The following is a 22033-nucleotide window of genomic DNA, read 5'->3' as shown; positions in this document are numbered from 1 at the left end:
CATGTATGTGACAGAACATGACTGGATGCATGTATATGTGGGTGTGCGCAAGTGCACTTGCATATTCGTGTGTGCACTAGTGCATACTAATGCATGCATGTGAGTGTATGAGTACCTGTATATGACTATATGCAATTATATGTATGTGTTTGTGTGTGAGTGCGTGTATGCAAGTGTGTGTGAGTGTGTGTATGCAAGTTTGTGACTACCTGTGCCAGTGCATGTGTATATGTGAGTGTGAGCGAGTGCCTGTATTTGAGTATGTGTGTATACCTGTTGGCATGCATGAGTGTGTAGAGGGTTCAGAATTAGACTGGTATATAAGGGAGGTTGTTCCAGGGAACATTTTTTAACTTGAAAGCATATTATACCTCTCAACTGTACAGATTTTTGCAGAATGTCCAGATTTTTGACTCATATTTTTTAGCCTGTTCTCCTCCTAAAATCTGTGGTTTTCTGGCAAATCATTGAGGATTGAAATCCCTAAATAATTACATGCATTTGAGTTTCAGACATCATTTCCAAATCCCGTTATTCTAGCAACTTTTTAAGTTTATAAGATCAATATTGAAAATCTGTCCCTTCTTTTGGCCCTTTGATCTACCATTATTTTAGGCTTTAACTAGATTTCTTGTGGTAAGAGGTTGAGAGATATTCGTAGCTATTCAGGGAAAATAATTATTCACTTTATTGCAATATTATTTTTTTTTTTAATTAAAAGAAATGCTGGCAATGTAAAATTCAGCAAATATTACTCAACAAATGCATTTATTTATTTATTTTATTTGTCTTTGTTTACCGGGAATACCCATTTTCAGCAGAGGCCAGAAGAGAAAAGCTCCATTTGCTTACATTCCATTATACTAGCTTCCAGTTAAACACAGAGTAGTCACATTTCTATTTACATTTATACACAATCAGTAGTTGCATTTATACATTCTAAGATTTTACAGCGGTGGAAGTTACTAAAGAGAAACCCATGTGCAACTTAATGGATTGTACAGGCAGTAGTTATGTATAAAAGTTGTTTTGTTATTTCAGTGAGAGGTTAGAGTATGTATATGGAGAGTATCATATGGTGAGCACAGAGTCTTAATCTTGTGATGAGCATATGCAGGACCGGGACTGGTTAAGATGTTGTTTAAGCAGTGGTTTAAAACTGTTGAGTTTCCAGGAGAGCTTTATTTGTGTGGGGATAGTACTCCAAAGTTTAGCAACATATTGGGTGTAGAGCAAGTCTCCTGCAACATTATTTGACTTATGTGTAAATAATAAGAATTTGTTACTAGAATGGACATCTCTTGCTGGACAGTAGGGTAATAATACGTTTTGTACTGCAGGGCATTTTTCTGGATGATGAATGAGTTTGTGCTATGCAGTTAGTTATGAGTATGTTAGGTAACTGTGCAATTCAAGCCAGTTTAATTGCTTTAAGCTTTAACAATGGTGGGTCCTATGAAGAAGATTGGTGGCAAATTTAGCTATTTAATTGTAGCAGGAGTCACTTCTGTGCTAATTCATCCTATTAGGAAACCAGCTCTTTTTTATTGTGAAACAGCAACTTCAAGTGATTATAATATACCAGTTCATAGGAGGTGTGGTGGTTTTATCTACAAAGAAACACTACTATGGAGTGTTTAGTGCTGATCGGGTGATAACATTTTATCTGAGTGGGTGATACAATTTTATCTGAGCAATTGTCAATAAATATTTTGTTATATCTCAAAAATCATTACTCATAATTATTAGCTAGTAGAAATTACTCACATGGCTTGTTTTCTTTTATAGAAATATATCCTTGCCTTGTATCAAGTGATAATTCAGTAAAGGTGTTTGCGACCACAGCAAGCTGGTAATTTGCCTCAGATGCAGGTAAAAGTCTCTCCTGTGGCCAAACTGGTTCCTCAGATCATTTTCCTTTTTCCGCTAGATCCCTCTGTATGGCAGACACAGCCACTAAGGTCTGGGGGTTAGCAATGTCCTCTGCAGCTATTGGGCTCCCTTTAGTGGGCAAGGGGAGAACCACTTTTGTTGGTGTTGCATGAAGGGGCAGGGAAAGTGCCCCTGCTTAACAAGAATGTTGTACCCTTCCTTGAGGAAGCTATCACTGCCATTTAAAATGTTGTTTGCCTTAAAATTCCTGACTAAAAGAAACATAAAACTAAACTTATAGCTTTCTCCTGCTCCTGTTTCACTGGACAGGAGTAGTTTCTTAAGTCCAGCTCAGGGTCTTGTACAGGCTATTGACTTTTCTTATGAGGAGGTTTCTGGTAAAAGAAAAAGTGATTCCTCTTTTCCTGAACAGATTCAAGAAATTAAATCCAGAGAGGAATGTGAAGGAAAAGATACATTCTTTCACTCAGAATTCTGATTCAGACAGAGTGGAGAGCATGTCACCTGTATCTCTCTACCGATGATTCTCGTTCTACAAGACTATTTCCAGAATGTGCAAGAGTGTTCAGTGGAAGAACACTGAGGTTTGTCACTCCCCCAGAAAATACTATCAACTGTTACAGAAGGAATTTCCAGAATCTTTACCCATTACCCCAGTTCTGTCAGCTCTGGAGGAAGTGTGTGTCACTGCCTGCAGTTTTCCTGATTCTTGGCCTACTTCCCATAAAAGGATAAATAGAATATATAAAGTTCCCCAGTCTTTTAAATTTTTATATACTCTTCTCAAACATGACCCAGCAGCTATAGCTTTAGCTAATCCAGCTTGTGCCAAACATTTTAACTCTAATCCTTCCCCTTTTGATAAAGATGGTAAAACTATATTTAAGTTTGGGAAAAGTGTTTGCTTCTGCAACTTTAATAGGTTCATAGGTTCATAGGTTGGTACTAGGCTATCAGCCCTAGGGCCTATACAAGCCTAGCCATAACCCTGGCCCTTTCTATTTCTTCCACATTATTCCTGGACCTGATGGGGCGTCTGGCTTAATTGACATGATCCCTCCTGGTGACTTTCTTTCTCCCATCCAATCGCGCTAAGGTTCCTCTTGAAGAGGTCCAAGAGGGGCTCTGACATGTATGGGCAAATCTCTCAGAGTCTGGGGAGGGAGTCTCTGGGTCAGGAATATCCCTCCAGCATGTTTTGTTTATTGTGATGACACAAGGTTTATCCCCTGCGTGTAGCTAGCTGGATTGAGAGATTTCTATAGCAGTGGTGGCACATGCTCTGGGTTGACAATGCCTTTGGTTAAATAAGCAGCACTCGCTGAGTGAGTAGAGATGACAGAGTATAGCTGGAGTTTTTACATGGTCACAGAGGGGGGCTGGGGTCTTAGGCCTGTGAGGATTTTTTTAGTTGTTGATTTGAGGCAGAGAGTGGTTATGTGTTGCTTGGTTGAGAATGATATGTACAAAAGCTTGTATTCTAAGGCTAGGGTCTGATGATGAGGATGAGTACAGTGGGACAATGACTTTTTTCTGGATGAAAAGCCCTTGGGATGGTGTGAGTGTCACGATGAAGGATTTCCCTGACTGTTGTATGATGTGGGTTATCTCCGAGGAGACCAATAACTGTTGTGTCATGTCTTTGTTATCACTTAATTTTGTTGTGTTTTTTGTACCACCACCTATATGGTAATTCATGATGGGATTTTCTTTTTTGGATGGGGGAACATAATACTGGGCTGAGATTGAGAGCTCTGTTATGGCTCTGGTGCACCAAGTATCTGTTTCTGTAAGGCCCAGTTATTATATCCACAGTCCATTGGATTCAATAATTTCTCAGAGTCCTTAGTGTTGACCTGTACTTGGAGAAGATGAGTCCCTTAGTGTTTGACCCACTCTGAAGAGGTGAGGTATGCCAAAGTGTTTGTCTGGAGCGGATTTGGAGTACTACACTACAGTCACTTCTGTCTGAGCTGGATTTGTCAGCTACTTTTACAGTGTGTGGGTTCTATCAGTAAGCCATTTAAACCCCATTGGCACATAGGGATTAATGCCCAGCTTAGTAAGTTTATATCTATGGCTCCAGAGTGGGGATGGTGTCAAAGGCCCGTCAGGTCTAGGTAGGCTGTGTGGACCACTTACAGAGACAAGATCGGGCTCTTCACTGATTCAAAGAAGTCAAATCAGGTTCAGGGGCTGCCAAGCCCTGCACAAAACCCAAACTGTGGGGGGGTCCAGTGTTTGAAAGGTTGGCAAATGTCTTTGCTTATAAGTTCCATGATAATATCACCATGGCCTTGCCAGTAAGTGGGAAACCTGGACGAGGGGCGGTAGTTTCACCCAGTCCAAGTGAGGCCTTGTGGGGTTATGGATATTAGTAGCTCTACTCAGTGGGCAATACAATTTGTGAGGGGAGGAGGCTATAATACATTCCATCACTTAGTGGGTGCATTGTTTATAATTTTTAGTTGTCAGGGTGATATGTTGGATGGCCACAGTGGTGCAGCAGTTAGCACTGCTGCCTCACAGCAAGAGGTTCTCTGGTTTGATCTTCAGCTAGGGTGCCTTCTGAGCAGAGTCTGCATGTCTTCCCTATGGTCATATGGGGCTGCTCTGGTTTCCTCTCACAGACATGCTGTGGGTGGATTGGATACTCTGAATTCATCCTAGGTGTGTGTGTGTGTGTGTGTGTGTGTGTGTGTGTGTGTGTGTGTGTGTGTGTGTGTGTGTGTGTGTGTGTGTGTGTGTGTGTGTGCCTTTCGTGGAAGGTTGGGTGGCAGGCTGCCAACTTGACACTGTAAAAACTCCACTGCCAATCATGAATGGACAGATAATCTGCTGTGGCAACCCCTAACTGGGAAAAGTCAAAAGAAGAAGTTGTCAGGGTGATATGTTTATTCTGACTAACTGTGAAAATATGAGAAATGTTTTATCTACAGTTGCTCTGTGTGATTTGTTTTTTTTTTATTTTTTTTTATTTTTCAGATTTCTAGTCATTTAAAGTTTGTTTATGACTGTAGATACTACAGCCAATTAGGTTGCCACTGGTACTGTGTTGAGGAGGTTTGCCTGTCTTCATTCTCAGAACCTCCTAGAAGATGTAAATGTGAGCTATTAAATTCACCTTTGGATAGAAATTTTGGCCCCATTGCTGCAAAGGTTATCAAACGTGATGAGAAGGTTAAGCTGATATACAGGAAATCTCTGAGTTTTTTATCCCTCCATCTTTAAATTTTCCAAAGGTTATTTTGCTCGCTATCCAACTGCAGCAAGAAACAAAATAAAACAAACAGTGTCAGGAATATGCTGGTAAGAAGACATTAAAAAGCATTGGAGAGGAGGTTCCCTAAAAGAAAGCAGGAACTCCCCAGGACGAAAGACAGTCAAAAAGGTCAGAATGAGTATGTAAGGGGCCTTATCCCACCTCCCACCCTGGCAGTCTCTTATCCCTTCCAGAAAGTCATATTCTCCATTTCTGTCTCTGTGGCAACAGGTTGTTTCAGATAAATGGGTTCTGAGGCTGACTCAGTGGGAAGAGATCCCTTCTTTACAGGGAATCATTCCACATCTCCAGACCAAATCTCTCTGTTCCCTCCTGTCCTACAGCACATGCTATATCCGGGGGTGGGGGGTGGGGGGGCAGTGTAATAGAAATAGTTTGGGAGACCTTGCTAGGAAATTGTCCTATTTCTATTTGACTTACTTACCATGGTGGTTTTGGCTGTGACACTGCAGACCATTCATCTGAAGGTCCTACCAAAGCACATTGTACCACAGGGTGGGAGGTATCAGCCACATTCTGTACCAGAGTACAAGTGAGTGAAGTTTATGAAACAGAACCTAGTTAGTCTTCCTTCACTCATTTCATAAACATTTCAAATGGACTGCTAAGTGTAATTAGAGATGGGGGTGCTGCAGAACTGTTTCATGGGATGTTGGTGGGACATCTGCCCTGCTGTCAAATCTGTAGTTTGATATTCTACCTGTATATGAGGATTACAGAAATAAAAGTTGTGACAATAGTGTCTAGCCACAGTATTATAGATCTGGCTAAGGTTTTGTATTTGCAGTTGTTTTCAACTTGCAGTCTCATCTTAGGGGTGTATGTACTGTTGTCTTAATGTCAGGCCATGCTTAAATGATGATATGAAAAGTAGGTGGCAGCATTTTTGAACCTTGCCAGTTTCTCCATCATTTGGTTATTATATAAACATTAGGCATTATGGAAGTATTAGTCCTGAATGACAAAGGTGTAATTATACAAGCATATAGAATTGTCATTTTTGATTGGTAAGCACATCTGTCACTCTCTCTCTCTCTCTCTCTCTCTCTCTCTCTCTCTCTCTCTCTCTCTCACTCTCTCTCTCTCTCTCACTCTCTCTCTCTCTCTCTCTCTCTCTCTCTCTCTCTCTCTCTCTCTCTCTCTCTCACTCTCTCTCTCTCTCTCTCTCTCTCTCTCTCTCTCTCTCTCACTCTCTCTCTCTCTCTCTCTCTCTCTCTCACTCTCTCTCTCTCTCTCTCTCTCTCTCACACTCCATGAGGTCTATCTTCATTTTATTTAAAGAGAATGATAGGTATGTAGACAGACTGATTGAGACAAACTTAAAGAAAGAAAGATAACTGTTTTCATTTCTTGATCTAATTTTTAATTCATTTTATCTGGCTGCATCTGCTTTAGCTAAGGTTTTTGATGCTTATATTAGTTATTCTGGTACATAGTTGCAATGCATTTTGATGTTTAAATCTCGTAGTTTCATTCTTATGTATGGAGCGTATGTTCAGCTAGTTCAGGACTCGCCTTTGCATTAAGGCAGTTCCAGGCTAGTTAGATCAGAGCTAAGGAGAGAATTGTTTTTTACCACCACAAAAAGAGAGAAGCCAGTGATTATCTTTGTATTTTATTAAAATTCCAGTCCAGTAATTGATCCAAAATGCAGTCCCACAGCACAGGTAAAATCAGCACACACCTGGATCTAATAAAATCTGGTTAGCAGCAAACACAATGCATAAAATGCAAATTTCCCTTGCGCCTCAGTTCTTCAGCCTTTACAGCGTATGTAATTGTTTTCCTTCTCACCCACCTTGTCGTAGTTATGTTCTTAAATGCAGTGTATCTGTTGTTGCCTTCCTGTTATGATAATGACAACATAATTCCCTCTCTCTTGCCATTTATTGGCTGTTGATGTATTTTGCAAAGTCTAGCCACTTAACTACTCAATAGGCTAAAATACATTTAATAAAATGGCTTAATATTGATTATGATACTGATAGCACTGATTTAGTATTAAATTATTGATTTTTTTACTATAATTAGTTTACTGTTTTTTTGCTGGTGACAGAAGAAAGTTTGCATGTTAGTAGTTTTGTACTGAATTTAAATACCCAGTAGTAAATCCATACAAACATCTTAAAACTGAACTCTAACCATTTACAGTTACCTCTGCCCTCCAAGTTATTCCTGTTGGTATCATGGACCAGCACTTCCCCACAACTTCTTTAGCGAGGCTGATGGACTGCAAGAATACAGTGTAAGAGTTGTCTCATGCTGGTGAAATATCAAACAGCATTATATAGTGGGGGAGAGATAAATAAATATATTGTCCTTGGAGACACAACTCTCACACACAGTAAATTCAGACACCAAAACTGTCTTCACAGTCATCACAATACACACAATCTATTATATGTTGACATTCTAAAGATTAAGTTGCCTAAACCTCTGAGACCTCCAAAACATCATGTGCAACTGAATGTATATTGCTGTCTTTCCACACATTATGTCAGAGCTTCTTAGTTTGTGTGTGTGTGTGTGTGTGTGTGTGTGTGTGTGTGTGTGTGTGTGTGTGTGTGTGTGTGTGTGTGTGCATGTGTGCATGTGTGGATGCATGTCTGCCCAGGAGGTCACAATAAGGAGGTTAGTTATGGGATAAGTAGGGTAATAGTGTATATGTGTGTTTGAGTGCATGTGGGTAAATAGATGAGTGTATCCATTATTATGATCAGGTGTGGGGGCTGTGTGCATGTGTGTGTGTGTGTGTGTGTGTGTGTGTGTGTGTGTGTGTGTGTGTGTGTGTGTGTGTTAGGAGGGGGCTGTCATAGCTCCATACTCTCGTGAACTACTGAGCAAATCCTGCAACATTGGGGTGTACACTAGATACTAGGGATAACTCTTAATATCATGCTTTAAAGGCACATTAAAAGCTAACAGAACATAGGTTTGTGGAGGCAACACATGACACCAGGGATAGTCTGTATATCAGGCTTTAAAGGCACTTAAAATAATTCAACCCCTGTATCTCTGCCACTGGCACACAGCATGCTAGTGGTCTATGCCATTACTCAACACCAGGGATACTTGTAAAATATTACCTAGGTCTTTAAAAACAAACTAAAATAATTTGAAATAAAAGATGAGAAAAGTGCAAAAGAACAAGAATGTGGTGCAGATAACTGGTTCAACCAACAACTGAACAAAAGTAAACCAAAAACAAAAGAGGATGAACCAAACCACAGCAGGCAGCAGATAATAAAGAATTCATTTAATGGTAAGTGCTTTCGCAGTACATCAAGCTGCTTCATCAGACACACAAGAAATGCAACGCCTTACTTTTAGACTAAAAGCAACCAATAAAATAATTTGTTCAATTACATGGAGCAATAAATGCAGTCCTTGTTGTTGTCATGGCTACATGGGAAAAGAACCACCAGCATCTGCATGAGAAGACAAGACACTTAATTTTTATGGATTTTGCATTTTGTTTTTGACTGTGTGGAAAGGTAATGAGCATACATTGAAGCAGTTTCATGAGGATATAAACAGCACTGAGTTCCTTAAATTTACTATTAGTAGTTCTTACAACACCATTGATTGTTTAGATCTAAAAATAACAAAGGATAGTGTAAGGGGATTCGATGCACAGATCCACAGGAAGGAATGCTATAGGAGCTCATGCCTCCACAAGCAGAGTATGCATCCAGGCCACATTTTTAAGAATGTTATCAAAGGCCAAGGGCTAAAAACCTCAAGACTAGTGGCAGATGATCAGACATTTAAGGATGAACTTGAGAATGTTAAAGACAAGTTCATGGACAGAGGTTATAATGAGAGGGAAGTTACTGGTATACTTTCCCAAATACCCGACTACAGAGGGGAAAGGGGTAGACCCTACTTCTCAGATATTACTGTCAATAATAGTGAGGGAAATAAAGGTAAGAAACGTATGCGTATACCCATCACTTATTCCAGTAATATAAGGTGACTGCAGGATATTTTTGTGAAATACTGGGATATATTATGTACAGATGATAAAGTGAGGGATATAGTAGGAGACAGACCTAGCTATACATACAAAAACAAGAAATCTTTGAAAGGGCTACTATGTGGGCTGAGGGAGGCTTTTATAAATAGGATTGATAGTGGCAGGAGGGGTACTTTCCCATGTAAAAAATGTAATTACTGTGGACATTTAGACACCAGTAGTAAGTTCACTTACCCAGACACTGGAAATGTATAGGAATTCAAGTTAACAGTAGACTGCAATACAACTGACCTTGTCTGACTGGCTTAGTGTAGTAGATGCTATTCATTCTATATAGGGATAACAAATCGTACGTTAAAACAACGCTTGAGAGAACATCTGTATGATATATCCAGGGGTGCTGAATCCAATGCCTTAGCCAAACGTGTAGCTACACATGATCATACACACACATTCAAGTTCATGGTGATGGAAATAATACCCAAGAATGAAAGAGGGGGAGACATCAGAAATAAAACAGAGACAGCAGAGTTAGAATGGATTATAAGGATGAGAGCTAACATGAGCAGAGGTATTAATGATAAAGTTTCTATAAAGCAAGTTTTACAGGCTAGGGGACTGCCCAGATGACTACTGTTTTTATTACTGTTCTATTATTTTTTTAAATTATTCACATTTATATGTAATATGTTTATGCTTCTGAATGTTAAATATCTAGAAGACCATTTTTAAACTGATTATAGATATGCTTTTGTATATGTCTTTAAGCAAGGACTGCACTTATTACTCCATGTAATTGAACAAATTATTTTATTGGTTGTTTTTAGTCTAAAAGTAAGGCATTGCATGTCGTGTGTGTGTCTGATAAAGCAGCTTGATGTGTTGCAAAAGCGCTTACCATTAAACAGAATTATTTTTTATCTGCTGCCTGCAAAGATGAGAAAAGTGTTGAACCATACACTTTTAGCTTGTGATATAGGAGCCTTAGCCCACTACAGTAACTCATCAGTTATCATAGAAAATTTTCTATACCTTATAAGAAGCATAAATATGTGGCATTATTCACTGATTTCAGTGGCCTGTGAGTTATTTGGACAGGGATCAGTGGCCTGTGAGTTATTAGTATAGGAATGGTGTAAGAGGCAGCAGCAGGATTGTCCTGTAAAATCAGGGACAGTTGAGAAGGATGGGGGTGTGTCTGTGTGCTGGAAGGCTTCAGAACAAAACCAGGAGAGACACTAAACACCACCTGGAAAACCTCTTACAGTAGTACTTGTACTCACTTAAAATGTTGATACAGCAGCAGGTCTGATATCACCTGCAAACACTAAGATGAATGAAACTCTAATGTCTAGGATCCATGATTTGTGATATCAGGGACAAAAACATAAGAATATATATCAGGAACGTTCTGTCAACTTAAGGACAAGTAAGAGGAACATCAGTGAGTATGTTTGTGTGCACGTGTGTTTAAACATGAGCATTAATGTGAGAGTGTGAATGAGAGGGGGTGTTGGTGCCAGGAATGCGTCAACTGGTGAAGTACTGTTTCATTGCTATAAATGTGAAGGCAAATCACTAAAACCATTTTGTGTGACAGTGGAACATTCACTTTTCTCCACTGTTGTGTGATTTCAAGTAGGCACATTTATGTCTTAGGGTGTGGGGTTCTCCACAAATAGGGGGTGCAGGCAAGCATGCCCCCTGCCGAAAAAAGCTTTATTTTGAAGATCACTGAAAGTGGTTTCAGTGATTCATGTTTGCATTGCCAGCTTTCACTGAAAGGCTATTAGACTGATCAACAGGAATGTCCTTTGCCAACATGTTACATGGGCTGCCAATGTTAACTACTACAGTAAAAGCTTTGCACTCATGAGAATTAAGGGCAATTTAGGGATCATTCTTCATTGCAGATAAAATGTCTCTGAATAACAAATTTTGGCCTCAGCTCTTACCACTAGAGGTGCGTTTTTTTCTGAATCCCTGGGATTGACTATACAAATGGTTAAAGAAGCAAACAAAAAAACATTCATTTTTTGCAGGGGCTTGCTGCCACATTGAAAAGTGCAACACCAACACCCCCAATCCCTCCTCCCCACTTACATATACTAATTACAATATGGCACTAAAGTGTGGAGAGGGTCAAACTTCCTGTTCTCATTATTTTATGATCACAGATTGAAACACAGTAAAAGCTGTAACATACTACTTGATCACAAGTAATTTGAAGTGAATGTATGACAAATTGCTTTTTGATGAAGAAAATAATAGACAAAATAAAGTGCACAGATATGCTCAGGCTGCTGACACCATGGGTCATCAACCTGTTCTGAGAGTAATGAATGCCAACATACTTAGACAGCCACCTTCCCAGGTCATACTAGGTATCTACCCTTTGTGAATAAGTCATCATAATAATCCACAAGATGTTAGTTGTAATCCTTGTGAAAGACGTACAAGAATATCTTGGTTTTCTTACATACCAACATGGAATCCTGCACCTCTTTATTTCTGAAGTAGCCATCTCCACCAAGTCTTCACAGGATACAGTAACCAAATGACAAAGCAAAATGGCAGAAGTGTAAGTAAAAATACTATGAGTCACATTCTGATCCATCATTCACTGCTTATTTTTCAACATGTATATTGAAGAGTTGTACTGCATGAAAGTAAAAATGAGTTTCATAGACATTTTTAACACCAGACTTTATTTGCCTATGGACTGTGCATATTGGGTATAAAATTGTAAAGAGTGGAGCATCACCAACATTTTGTTTGCAGCTGTATTACAGTACTGAGCAGATTTAGATAAGAGTTTACCATAATGTTATATAGCAATTTTTGACTGGTGAGGCATACATTTTGTCCTCAGTCAGCAGGAACTATTTTATACACACACACACACACACACACACACACACACACACACATATACACACATATACATATATATATATATATATATATATATATATATATATATATATATATATATTAACTATATTGCCCCACATTTGCACTGACAGAGTACTCTACTCTTACATCATCATCTTGTTGGGGATGAAATTGATTTTATTTTATTTTGTCTGTATTGCACTATTTTCTTCATATGCTACTATTTGGATTTCCTCTTATCTAGCCACTCACTCTACATGGGTCTTTACAACCCAATATCATTCCTCTATCTCACTGCCTTACCCAATACATGCAGCTCATTCATACTCACACATCATTCAGCCTTGCACTCATTCACCTACCAATCAACCTCCGTGGTTACTTACTAATGATAGCCCCCACCATGCATATACCAGCCAACCATTTCACCCTTAGTCCCTCCCATTCATTACATAGTAAATACTTGCAATTGGCCCTTATCTACCACACAACAGCCAATCATTCTTCTTACACAAACATCTTTACACACTCCAGGCCATTGATTCTATTAGTTCCTTTTCATTTTTAGAAAACCACATTGGCCACTACTACCTGACCAACATTATACCAAATGTTAAGCTTTTAATCCACCACCATTTGCCCACTATCCATTTCTTCTCACCCAATCAAAAGACACCACTGTTGTTTTTATTCTAATAAAATTAACTGCACTGTGTGAATGTAATGACTATAAATAAAGGGAAAACTTCTGTATTACCACAGCATTCATCTGACCAAGTAAGAAAATAAACTTTTTTGTATCCTACAGACATCTCAGCAGTTGATCTTTTATTTTTATTAACTTTTTCACTATACAACTTCTGCTTGGATAATAGGGTACTCCTGGTCTATATGCTTTCAATTGAGTTTTGACCATGTTTGACAAACTGCTAGAGGTTACAAGCTCAGATTATTCAGAGCAAGCCATTTACAACCATGAGAATTGAATGTACTGCTTCTTTTCATCTGTTCACTTGTATATGGTTCCTGTATACAGTCTGTTCAACAGTGATCTCCAAGCAAGAAGACTGATCCATGAATATGAACAGAACATCCTTCAAGGACATACTATGTCCACCAATGCAGGATAACCTCTCAAACCCACAATCCCCAACAGACCTGGAGACACTGGCACTGAAAAAGAGAGAAATGAGACAGAACTACTACAAAGAATTGAAAATTACCTACTAATAATCAAGAGCCTGCAATAGGAAGAATCCCATTTACAACTCTGCCACAACAACAGACTTATTACAAAAGGTCTGAAGATCCATAAAAAACTCGACTGTAGATACCAAGACAAAAATATCACATGATGATGTAGGAACCGCCTCAATGAAGCAAGCCTCAGCTTAATTAAACTACTTCTGGAAAACAACAAAGATCTACAAGAGAGGCATTTCCAGTCCTTCAAAGAACCAGAACCAAAGCTAACTGAAGTCAATGATAAAGAAGCAAAACTAAAACCAACATTTACAAAGATCCATGAACTTAATGGCAAACTTTGCTATAAAAAACAACAGAAGTTCTACAGAGACCTGGACCTCAATATGTACCCACACAAGTACCAAGTACCAAAATGAACCTCTCACCATTAGGATAACTTTATCCCCAGCGGCCATCATGTGAACAGCACCACTGAAAACAATCCCTCCCTATCTTCGAGCATCAGTACACTCCAGGAATCCCCAAACAGGATGCGGTATAATAATAACACTGCTCTAGAAGTGACCCCAAGCAGACCGCATAACTCTACAACAGATCAGCAGGGTTTTCAGAGAGGACAAGAACCCCCAAACTTAGACTTGAAAAGAAACTGCTCCCAGGAATACCAATCAGAACAGAAAAAAACTTGTACCCCCCAAACTGCATGGACCCATCCACAGAACCAGCAGTCAGACCAACAGAGAAGGACTTTGACCCCCCAAACCACATCAACACAATCACAGAACCAACATACAATGGAGACCTACCATCAGAGATTAGAACAAATCCACCACAGAGAGAAGACCTGCATAGGGTATTGAAAACTGAAGCATCTATGGGTCCCACCATCGAACCTGCCAAATTGAAGGACCCCTGCTCAACACAACTGAAGCCTAAGATCTGGAACCACTCCAAAAAAACACTAACCAGAACAGAACTGGCAGTCCTTCAAAAAGGCCTAATCTTTGTCCCACATAGAAAGGGTGAAATTGTACAGACCATCATAGAACTTAAATTATTTATCAGGAAATTAATTCTGAAAATCTTCTTCCATAACAAGAAATCTCCAGAAAATTACAGGATGAAAGAAAAATGGGGGAAAAAAAGTAACTTTTGTGCCTCGCCCCAAATCCAACTATAGCTGCTTTTGAGGCAAAGTGTGAAAAGGACATCAGAAAGGCTCTCAAGAAAACTCCCGAGAGATGATTCTACAACTTAAAACCCCAAGAACTCAAGGCACTAAAGGGTCTGAGCTTGGATCCAACTCGTAGAATCATGAAGGCCGACAAAGGGGGTGGTATCATTGTCACGGATAAAGAGGCTTACATGACGAAGATTGAATCCATGCTTAACAATGGCCACTACTATGACAAATGTAGCCTAACCCAAGTAAAGATTGATTATGAGAACCTAAACTCTGATTTATTTGAACTCGGTGACACAGGCCTTATCAGTGAGAAACTTCTACATTTCATCACAGTTTACAAACCAAAACTTCCCACCTTTTGCTGAATTCCAAAACCCTACAGAAATATTGTTGATCCACCCTACAGACTCATCATAGCAAGCAGTGGGAGTATAGCAGAACTGCTCTCCATATACCTGGATGTAAAAATCAAGCCTTTAGCTGAATGAAATCCTTCCTTCATCCTGGACACTGATGACTTCTTAAAGAAAATCCAGGCGATACAAGTTGATGTACTCCTTTCTTATCACCGTAGATGTTGAGGCTCTCTACATCATTCTACCACATGAATATTGCATCAAGGCAGTGGTAGAATCAATGTTGGACCAATCTGAGGTCTCAACCAGAGAAACCAAAGTCATTTCCAGATTTTTTAAACTCCTAGTGGAGAACAATTTTTTTCTGTTTTAACAAGAAGTACTACAGGCAAAAAAGCGACATTGCCATGAGGGCTGCCATGGCCCCTAGCCTTACGAACACAGAACCTGGCAAATGGGAAAGAGACCATGTTTACAGCACTCCATTCTTCCAACACATGAGCTATTACTTTTGTTACGTAGAGGATATATTTATCATCTGGAAGGGCAATTAATGGACCATGCTCAATTTCTTCCATCACATTGGGAACTCTACCAGCTTCCTAAAATTTACTCATTCCTAACAGAGAAATAAAGCCTGCTTCCTAGATCTTCTGATCTCAAAGGACAACAGACACTCAGTGTTCTCTAACAACCTTTTTACAAACTCACGAGGGTCAACCTCCTATTACATAAACAGAGCATGCACCCCACCAAGACAAAGAGAAATTTAGTTAAATTGCAAGACCTTAGAATAGCACTGGTCTAAAAAAAAGCTTATAGACATTGTTGTTAATATGGATAACTTTGAAAATTTTTTCTCACACAGGGATACAGTAACCAAGTATACTCAGACCAATAACTACATGGAAAAATAATAACCTGGACCTTTTGTACACCAGCTCTAGAAAGAAGCATCAAACTTCTAATAACGTCTCCATGACGATCACTTTCTCCACGGATTTCAAGACCATCATAGAAATCGTGAAGGACAACTGGCTCATCATCAAAAATTTCTACACAATCAACACCATTCTCCCACATGTTCCTAGCTTCAACAACTGAAGAAACAAGAACATCCGAGACTTCATGGAAAGAGCTGATAGAATAGAAGAGGTCCCAACAGATATCCTCCTTAGGATATATGTGGTCCCTCTAACTGCAACTATGGCATCTACATAAGTGACTGCCCAAGCTTCTACAATCCCTCCAATAACTGCTTCTTGCAGAATAAAGGGCACCATGACTGCAACACCTTGAGTGTGGTGTACAGGGCATAATGCACGCAATGTCCAGCTTTCAACATAGGCAAGACTGTTAACAAAATAAAGACCAGGATTGTGTGGCACTTCACAGACATGCACTACAACAACCTAAATAATGCTCTCACAAAGCACCACAGGAGCAGACCCAGACACGACACTTTTCTTTTCACCATGCTTGACCATCTAGCTAAGGAGGAATTCCAAGGACAGCACAAAGACTACCTTGAAAGAAGAGAACTTGAATGGCAGATCAGGTTAGTGGCATACAGACCACTGGGGTTGAAGACACAAGTATCCATCAACAGCATACTGAATCTTTGTAAACTGGACCACCATGCATATTATTGATAACCACTCACCAAGAGGTTTTAATATGTGTTACACGGACTATAAATTTCCATAAACATTGCTTTGAGTTGTAACTCTTTCAATTTCATGTTTTTGCAAATGGTAATTTCACATCATAATATATTCCTGACCACTTAATTTTTAGTTTTTATTTGCTTTTGTTTTTATTACTTAAGACTTAATATCTGGAATTGATTCTAGCCAGTGGATTAAATCTATTGATGTCCTGGACTTGGCAGATCAGATGAAGCTTAGGTGAAAGTTCTGATTTCACAGAAAAAGAGGACAAAAAAGACAAAAAAGACATATTAGCGCCTCGCATCTTAAATACTTGGTAGGTAACTGGATATCTGATTCTATTGCTCGGCCCAACTGCTGAGAGTTTCAGCTAAGCTTAACTATTTGAAAAAAGGTTTCTGAGCTATAATCTAAGTTTTGTAGATTCTCGTCTACTAAAACTGATTACTACTCATTTAGTACAGCTAAATCATAAATCTAATGCTGTTTTTACTATGTTTTTTACCAAGTTTGGTACTACAGCTATCAATGTTTTACTATGATTAACAATTTTTTACTACAATTCACAATTTATTAAGTTAAACACACATGTCTTCTACACAGGTAGCATTTCATGGTTCTCAGCAATCAGTGTCTTTTATCCCCCACCCCTCTTTGTTCCACACCAGTCCATTATGCTTTGTTGCGACTCATACTTTTATCTTTATTTTACTTAATTTATTCTGTATTTTTTTCATTTTAGATCTGATTTTCACCAATATTTTCATTTGTATCCAACCACTTGTACTCATCCAACCACTCGGTCTACATGGGCGTTTGCATCCCAATAACATATTTCCATCTCCATGCCTTGGCCAATACACACAGCCCGGTCATTTACACTTCATTTGGCCTCACATTCATTAATTCACCAATCACCCTCCCTGATAACTGAACAGTCATAGCTCCCACCACCCATACACCAGCTAACCAATCATTATCCATTTTTATTCCACCTTCCTATCCTGCTTTATAGGTGCTCCCTTTTCCCCATCCATCTTCTACAGCCCACTATAAAACAGGGCACATACTATAAACCACTCCATAAATCTAAAGGCTTCTTTTACTATGTTTTTTTGACTACACTGTGTACTAAGTTGTTACTAATTTTTCATACAGTTATCATTGTAATAAGCTACCCACATGTGCCTTCTACTTAGCTGTTATTTGTTTGTGAGTTTTCAGCACACAGTGCTTCTTTCGCACCCCTCTTGATCCACACCAGCCCACTGAGATTTTGTCCTTGTTTGTGACTTCTATTTTTTCTTTATTTTGTTTTATTTTATCTGTATTTCACTATTTTCTTTCATATGTGACCATTCAGATTTCCTCTTATCCAGCCACTCACTCTGCATGGGCTTTACAGCCCAATATCATTCATCTAGATCACCGCCTTGCCTAATACACACAGCCTATTCATACTCACACATCATTCAACCTCGCACTCATTCACTTACCAATCATCATCCCTGGTTACTGACTAATAACAACCTCCACCACGCATACACCAACCAATCATTTCACCCTTAGTCCTTTCCATTCATTACATAATAAATACTTGTGATTGGCTCCTTATCCACCACACAATGGCCAATCACCCTTCTTACATGAACATCTTTACATGCTCCAGTTCACAGCTCCTATTGGTTCCTTTTCATTTTAAGAGAACCACATTGCTTGATAGTTCCCTTCCAACATTATACCAGACATTAAGCTTTTAATCCATTGGCCCACTATCCATTTCTTCTCACCCTATCAAAATACACCACTTTTGTTTTTATGCTAATGAAGTGAACTGCACTGTGTGAATGTAATGACTATAAATAAAGGGAAAAACTCCTGTATTACCACAGGGCTCATCTGGCCAAGTAAGAAAATAAAACTTTTTTGTATCCTATAGAAGTCTCAGCAGTTGATCTTTTATTTTTATTACTGTTTTTAATACACAACTTCTGCTTGGATAACATGGAAATCCTGCTCTATATGCTTTCTATTGAGTTTTGGCTGTGTTTGACAAGCTCCTAGAGGTTACAACCTTGGATTACTTCAGACTGAGCCCTTTACAACCATGAGAGTTGAGTATACTGCTTATTTACATATAATTACAGAGACAGAACAAACTTAAGAGTGGTAATAATAATAGTTTTATGAACTTCTTTAAATTTCCAAAATTTTAAGTGCAATTTTCTGTGAAAGCATGCATTAACTATGTTATGAACTGAAGTAAAACAGCTATCCATACAAAATCCCAACCTAGTCCACTTTAAGTGATTAAAGTATTTATTTGGTTCAGACATTTTACATAAAATAAATAAGTTAAAGTAGAAAATAAGAGTTACTTCATCAGTGTTGTTCACGTTCCTCTTCTGTTCATCTTTGTTCCCAGATTGCAGATTATGTGTACAAGTGGGTATGTCATCTCCTTCCTTAACATGTGACTTACTGCTGTTACTGCTTTCATTAGCCGTACTGATAATGACATCATCAGCCTGAAGACTTCTGACATCCATACTTTTTGTTGGATAGCTGACATCTACAGTTTTCTGTAACAATACAAGTAACATTCATTTAATGAAGAAACACCTACAGAAAAAAGTTACTTTGCTCTCCCAATAAGCTGACCAGATACTGAGCACTGTGTTCGACTATGACATCATGTGGAAACTGCTTGAAGAAATGGTTAACACAAAATATACAATTGATTAAAGAAATTCTTAATAGTATACTAGAAAAGACTGGCTACAGTAAACATTTGTAGATAATCACCATAGTTAAACAGACAAAATATTGATCACATTTTTTTCATAAAAGAAAAACAAGCACAAATCAAAGAAAACCTTTATATAATCAGTAGTCCATCTGGTGAATGGCATTTCTGTATTACAGTAACTGACTGATACTCTGAGACTCATTGATGCAAACCCCAGAATAGAAAGACTGCTTCACCAAAAATGCAGACATAATATACTTACATGATGTCCAAAATCACTATTTCTCAGAGTATTTTATTTTATCCGAGCATGCAGCTGGATTGGGTTCACTTCTAAATCTTGAAAGCTCCAAATCCCGAATCTCAAAATACTGAACTCAAAATCTTGAAAGCTCAAAATACTGAAAACTCGTAATACTGAAAACTCATAATATCGAAAAACATACAGGACATCAACACTGACTATATTGCAGCAGAAACAGATACAGAAGCAAAGAAAAGACAAACCATATTAGTCTACCCCAACTATAAGCAGGGGGACAAGCCCCCATGCACCCCCGCACTCCCTGCTACTTAAATATATCAACTCTGAGATCACACTTCACTACACTAAGATGAGTGATGTTGTAGTACAGTACATTAAAAGGGAACATGACTAAGGTTACAACAGGCAGTCATGAAGCATGTAATGGTATGTTTGCCATTTTCTTCTATGAAGTGCGATTTCGGTGTTGATATATTTAAGTAGCAGGGGGTGTGAGGGGCACAACCTCCCACATCATGGTGGGTGCAAGGGGGCTTGCCCCCTACTTATAGTTGTAGAAGAGTAATATGTTTCTGTATGTATTTCTGCTGCAATATAGTCAGTGTTGGTGTCCTGTATGTTTTTTGATATTATGAGATTCAGTATTATGAGTTTTCAGTATTTTGAGCTTTCAGGATTTAGAAGTGAACCCAGCTGGAGTATGTAAGTTCAGGGGTACTGGGTGATTTGGCCACAACACAGTGATACATTACAGGAGAACTTGCTCCCTTCAAGAAGCAATGAGAACATCAGTATTTGACATTTGTTGTTCTCATATTTTTAGACTTTTTTTGCAATCCCTAGCTTCATCATCCTTACAACTCTCAAATTTAAAATAGGGATCACTGTATTTCAATCTTCATGGTATGGAATGAAAAATAAATAAAACAGTGGTGAAATTCTGGTGTGGTAAGTCAGAGGACAAAAAAAAAAGGAAATGATGAAGTGAGTGATAGATAGCCAAACAGATAGATATGAAGAAAAAGTTTTCAAATTAGATTGATTAGGATGATGTTGTAAGCTATCATCTCTTAGTCTACATAAGAAAGAGGTGCAGAATCCAGTAACACCACATTTTCAGTAACGTGCATGAAGAAACCAAGTAGCTTTGTATAATTATAGTGTTATGACTGACCGGTATCTTCTCATTGGTGGTTGGCTCCTTAGTGACTGCTTCTGCACTACATTCACTGACCACATGACTGCTGACTTCCTTTTCCTTTTTATTTTGTGATGGGAGTCCTGTAACATTAGTGGGAGGCATCATATCTCTTTGAGAATCCTCAAGTCTGTTCACTGATTCTAATACCTGGTTTTGTGTTGATTGTTTCTGTAAGCAGAAAGTAAAAAAAAACAGGATTATTTTCTCGATGGATTAATGGTATTTTGGTTGAAATAATAAAGTATATGACCTACTGTCTTACATTGTTTTAAAAATATATTAACTCAGCCTCATCTGCTTTTAACATTTAAAACATTTGGATATTAACATTTCCTAAAGGGTGACAATCTTTGCTATATTCTTCCTCAGAGTTTACTAAATGTGTCTGCGGGAGTCAACATGTCCACTTTGGCTGAAAATAAAGTAAAAATCAGTGTAGAATAGCATAGTCTTCCACTAAAAAAAATCAAATAACTAAGACACTAAGGTAACAAATGCAGGAAATATAGATAGCAATTTTCGTAGTGTTGAGAAAAAAATATGGAAATTCGTTTTAAAAGATATTGAAAGTCACTGTGTAAAAAATAAGGTATTGGGGAGGAAGATCTCACTTTTCAACCATCCAGTTTATACTGAGACCTTAAAGAACTCAAGGCAGAGTTATGGATGAGATGTCTGACCAGTAGCCATCATTATGAGTATTGTTCTAAATCTGATTGCTCTGTGCTGAAACTACAAAGAATTCAACAAAATATAGAAGGCAGGATGTTTTTAATCTAAGAAATATCATTCTTTAAATAATTCCTTAGATTGACAAATCCATATTTAAGCAAGATACTTACTACTCTGCTGATGTGGTTGATATTAGTCAATCATATGGTAACTAAAAAATGCAGGACTTGTCTACATATCTTCTTGTAAAGTGGTACTTGTCCTGTTTGGCATCTACTTTTCTGAAGTAAAAGCTATTACTAAAGGGCTCTGGCTAATCATGTTTGCAGATAACTGCAAGGTAGGAACAGTCATTGAAGAACTGTCTCAAATAAATAAACTGCTGTCAAAATCATGCTCTGAACTAAATGCCGAGAATGCACTATTGTACCCTTTGGGAAGTCATCTACCCCATGGAACTACCATATTAACAATAGGCCTCTAAGAGCTGACCCAGCTATTCAACGTTAGAAAACATATGTGGACAGTGACCTAACTTTGACCCATACGTGTCTGTTGTTGTAAGAAAGTCCATCTATATTGAGCACCTTATAAACAAAGGGATTGTATCAAGATCTAGGGATATCATTGTCCCACTTTACTTAGCCCTCATTGGGCTTTGGCAAGTATCTTCTCAGATAC

General features: G+C 38.5%; 1 protein-coding gene across 1 annotated transcript in view; it reads right to left on the bottom strand.

The window, feature by feature from the left end:
• Positions 1–22033, bottom strand: part of LOC122815066 — a 210166-nt gene that overhangs the window by 153608 nt on the left and 34525 nt on the right. Inside the window, exons 7-8 of the mRNA XM_044087310.1 lie at positions 20654–20848; positions 18844–19047 (exon numbers count right to left, since the gene is read on the bottom strand). Coding sequence (XP_043943245.1) covers positions 18844–19047; positions 20654–20848 — 399 coding nt within the window. The remainder of the gene's footprint in view (positions 1–18843; positions 19048–20653; positions 20849–22033) is intronic.

Source organism: Protopterus annectens, chromosome 11.part0 (genome assembly GCF_019279795.1).
Source record: "Protopterus annectens isolate FY-2018-M chromosome 11.part0, PAN1.0, whole genome shotgun sequence".
Lineage (NCBI taxonomy): Eukaryota > Metazoa > Chordata > Ceratodontiformes > Protopteridae > Protopterus > Protopterus annectens.
This window is presented reverse-complemented; position numbering and strand designations above follow the sequence as displayed.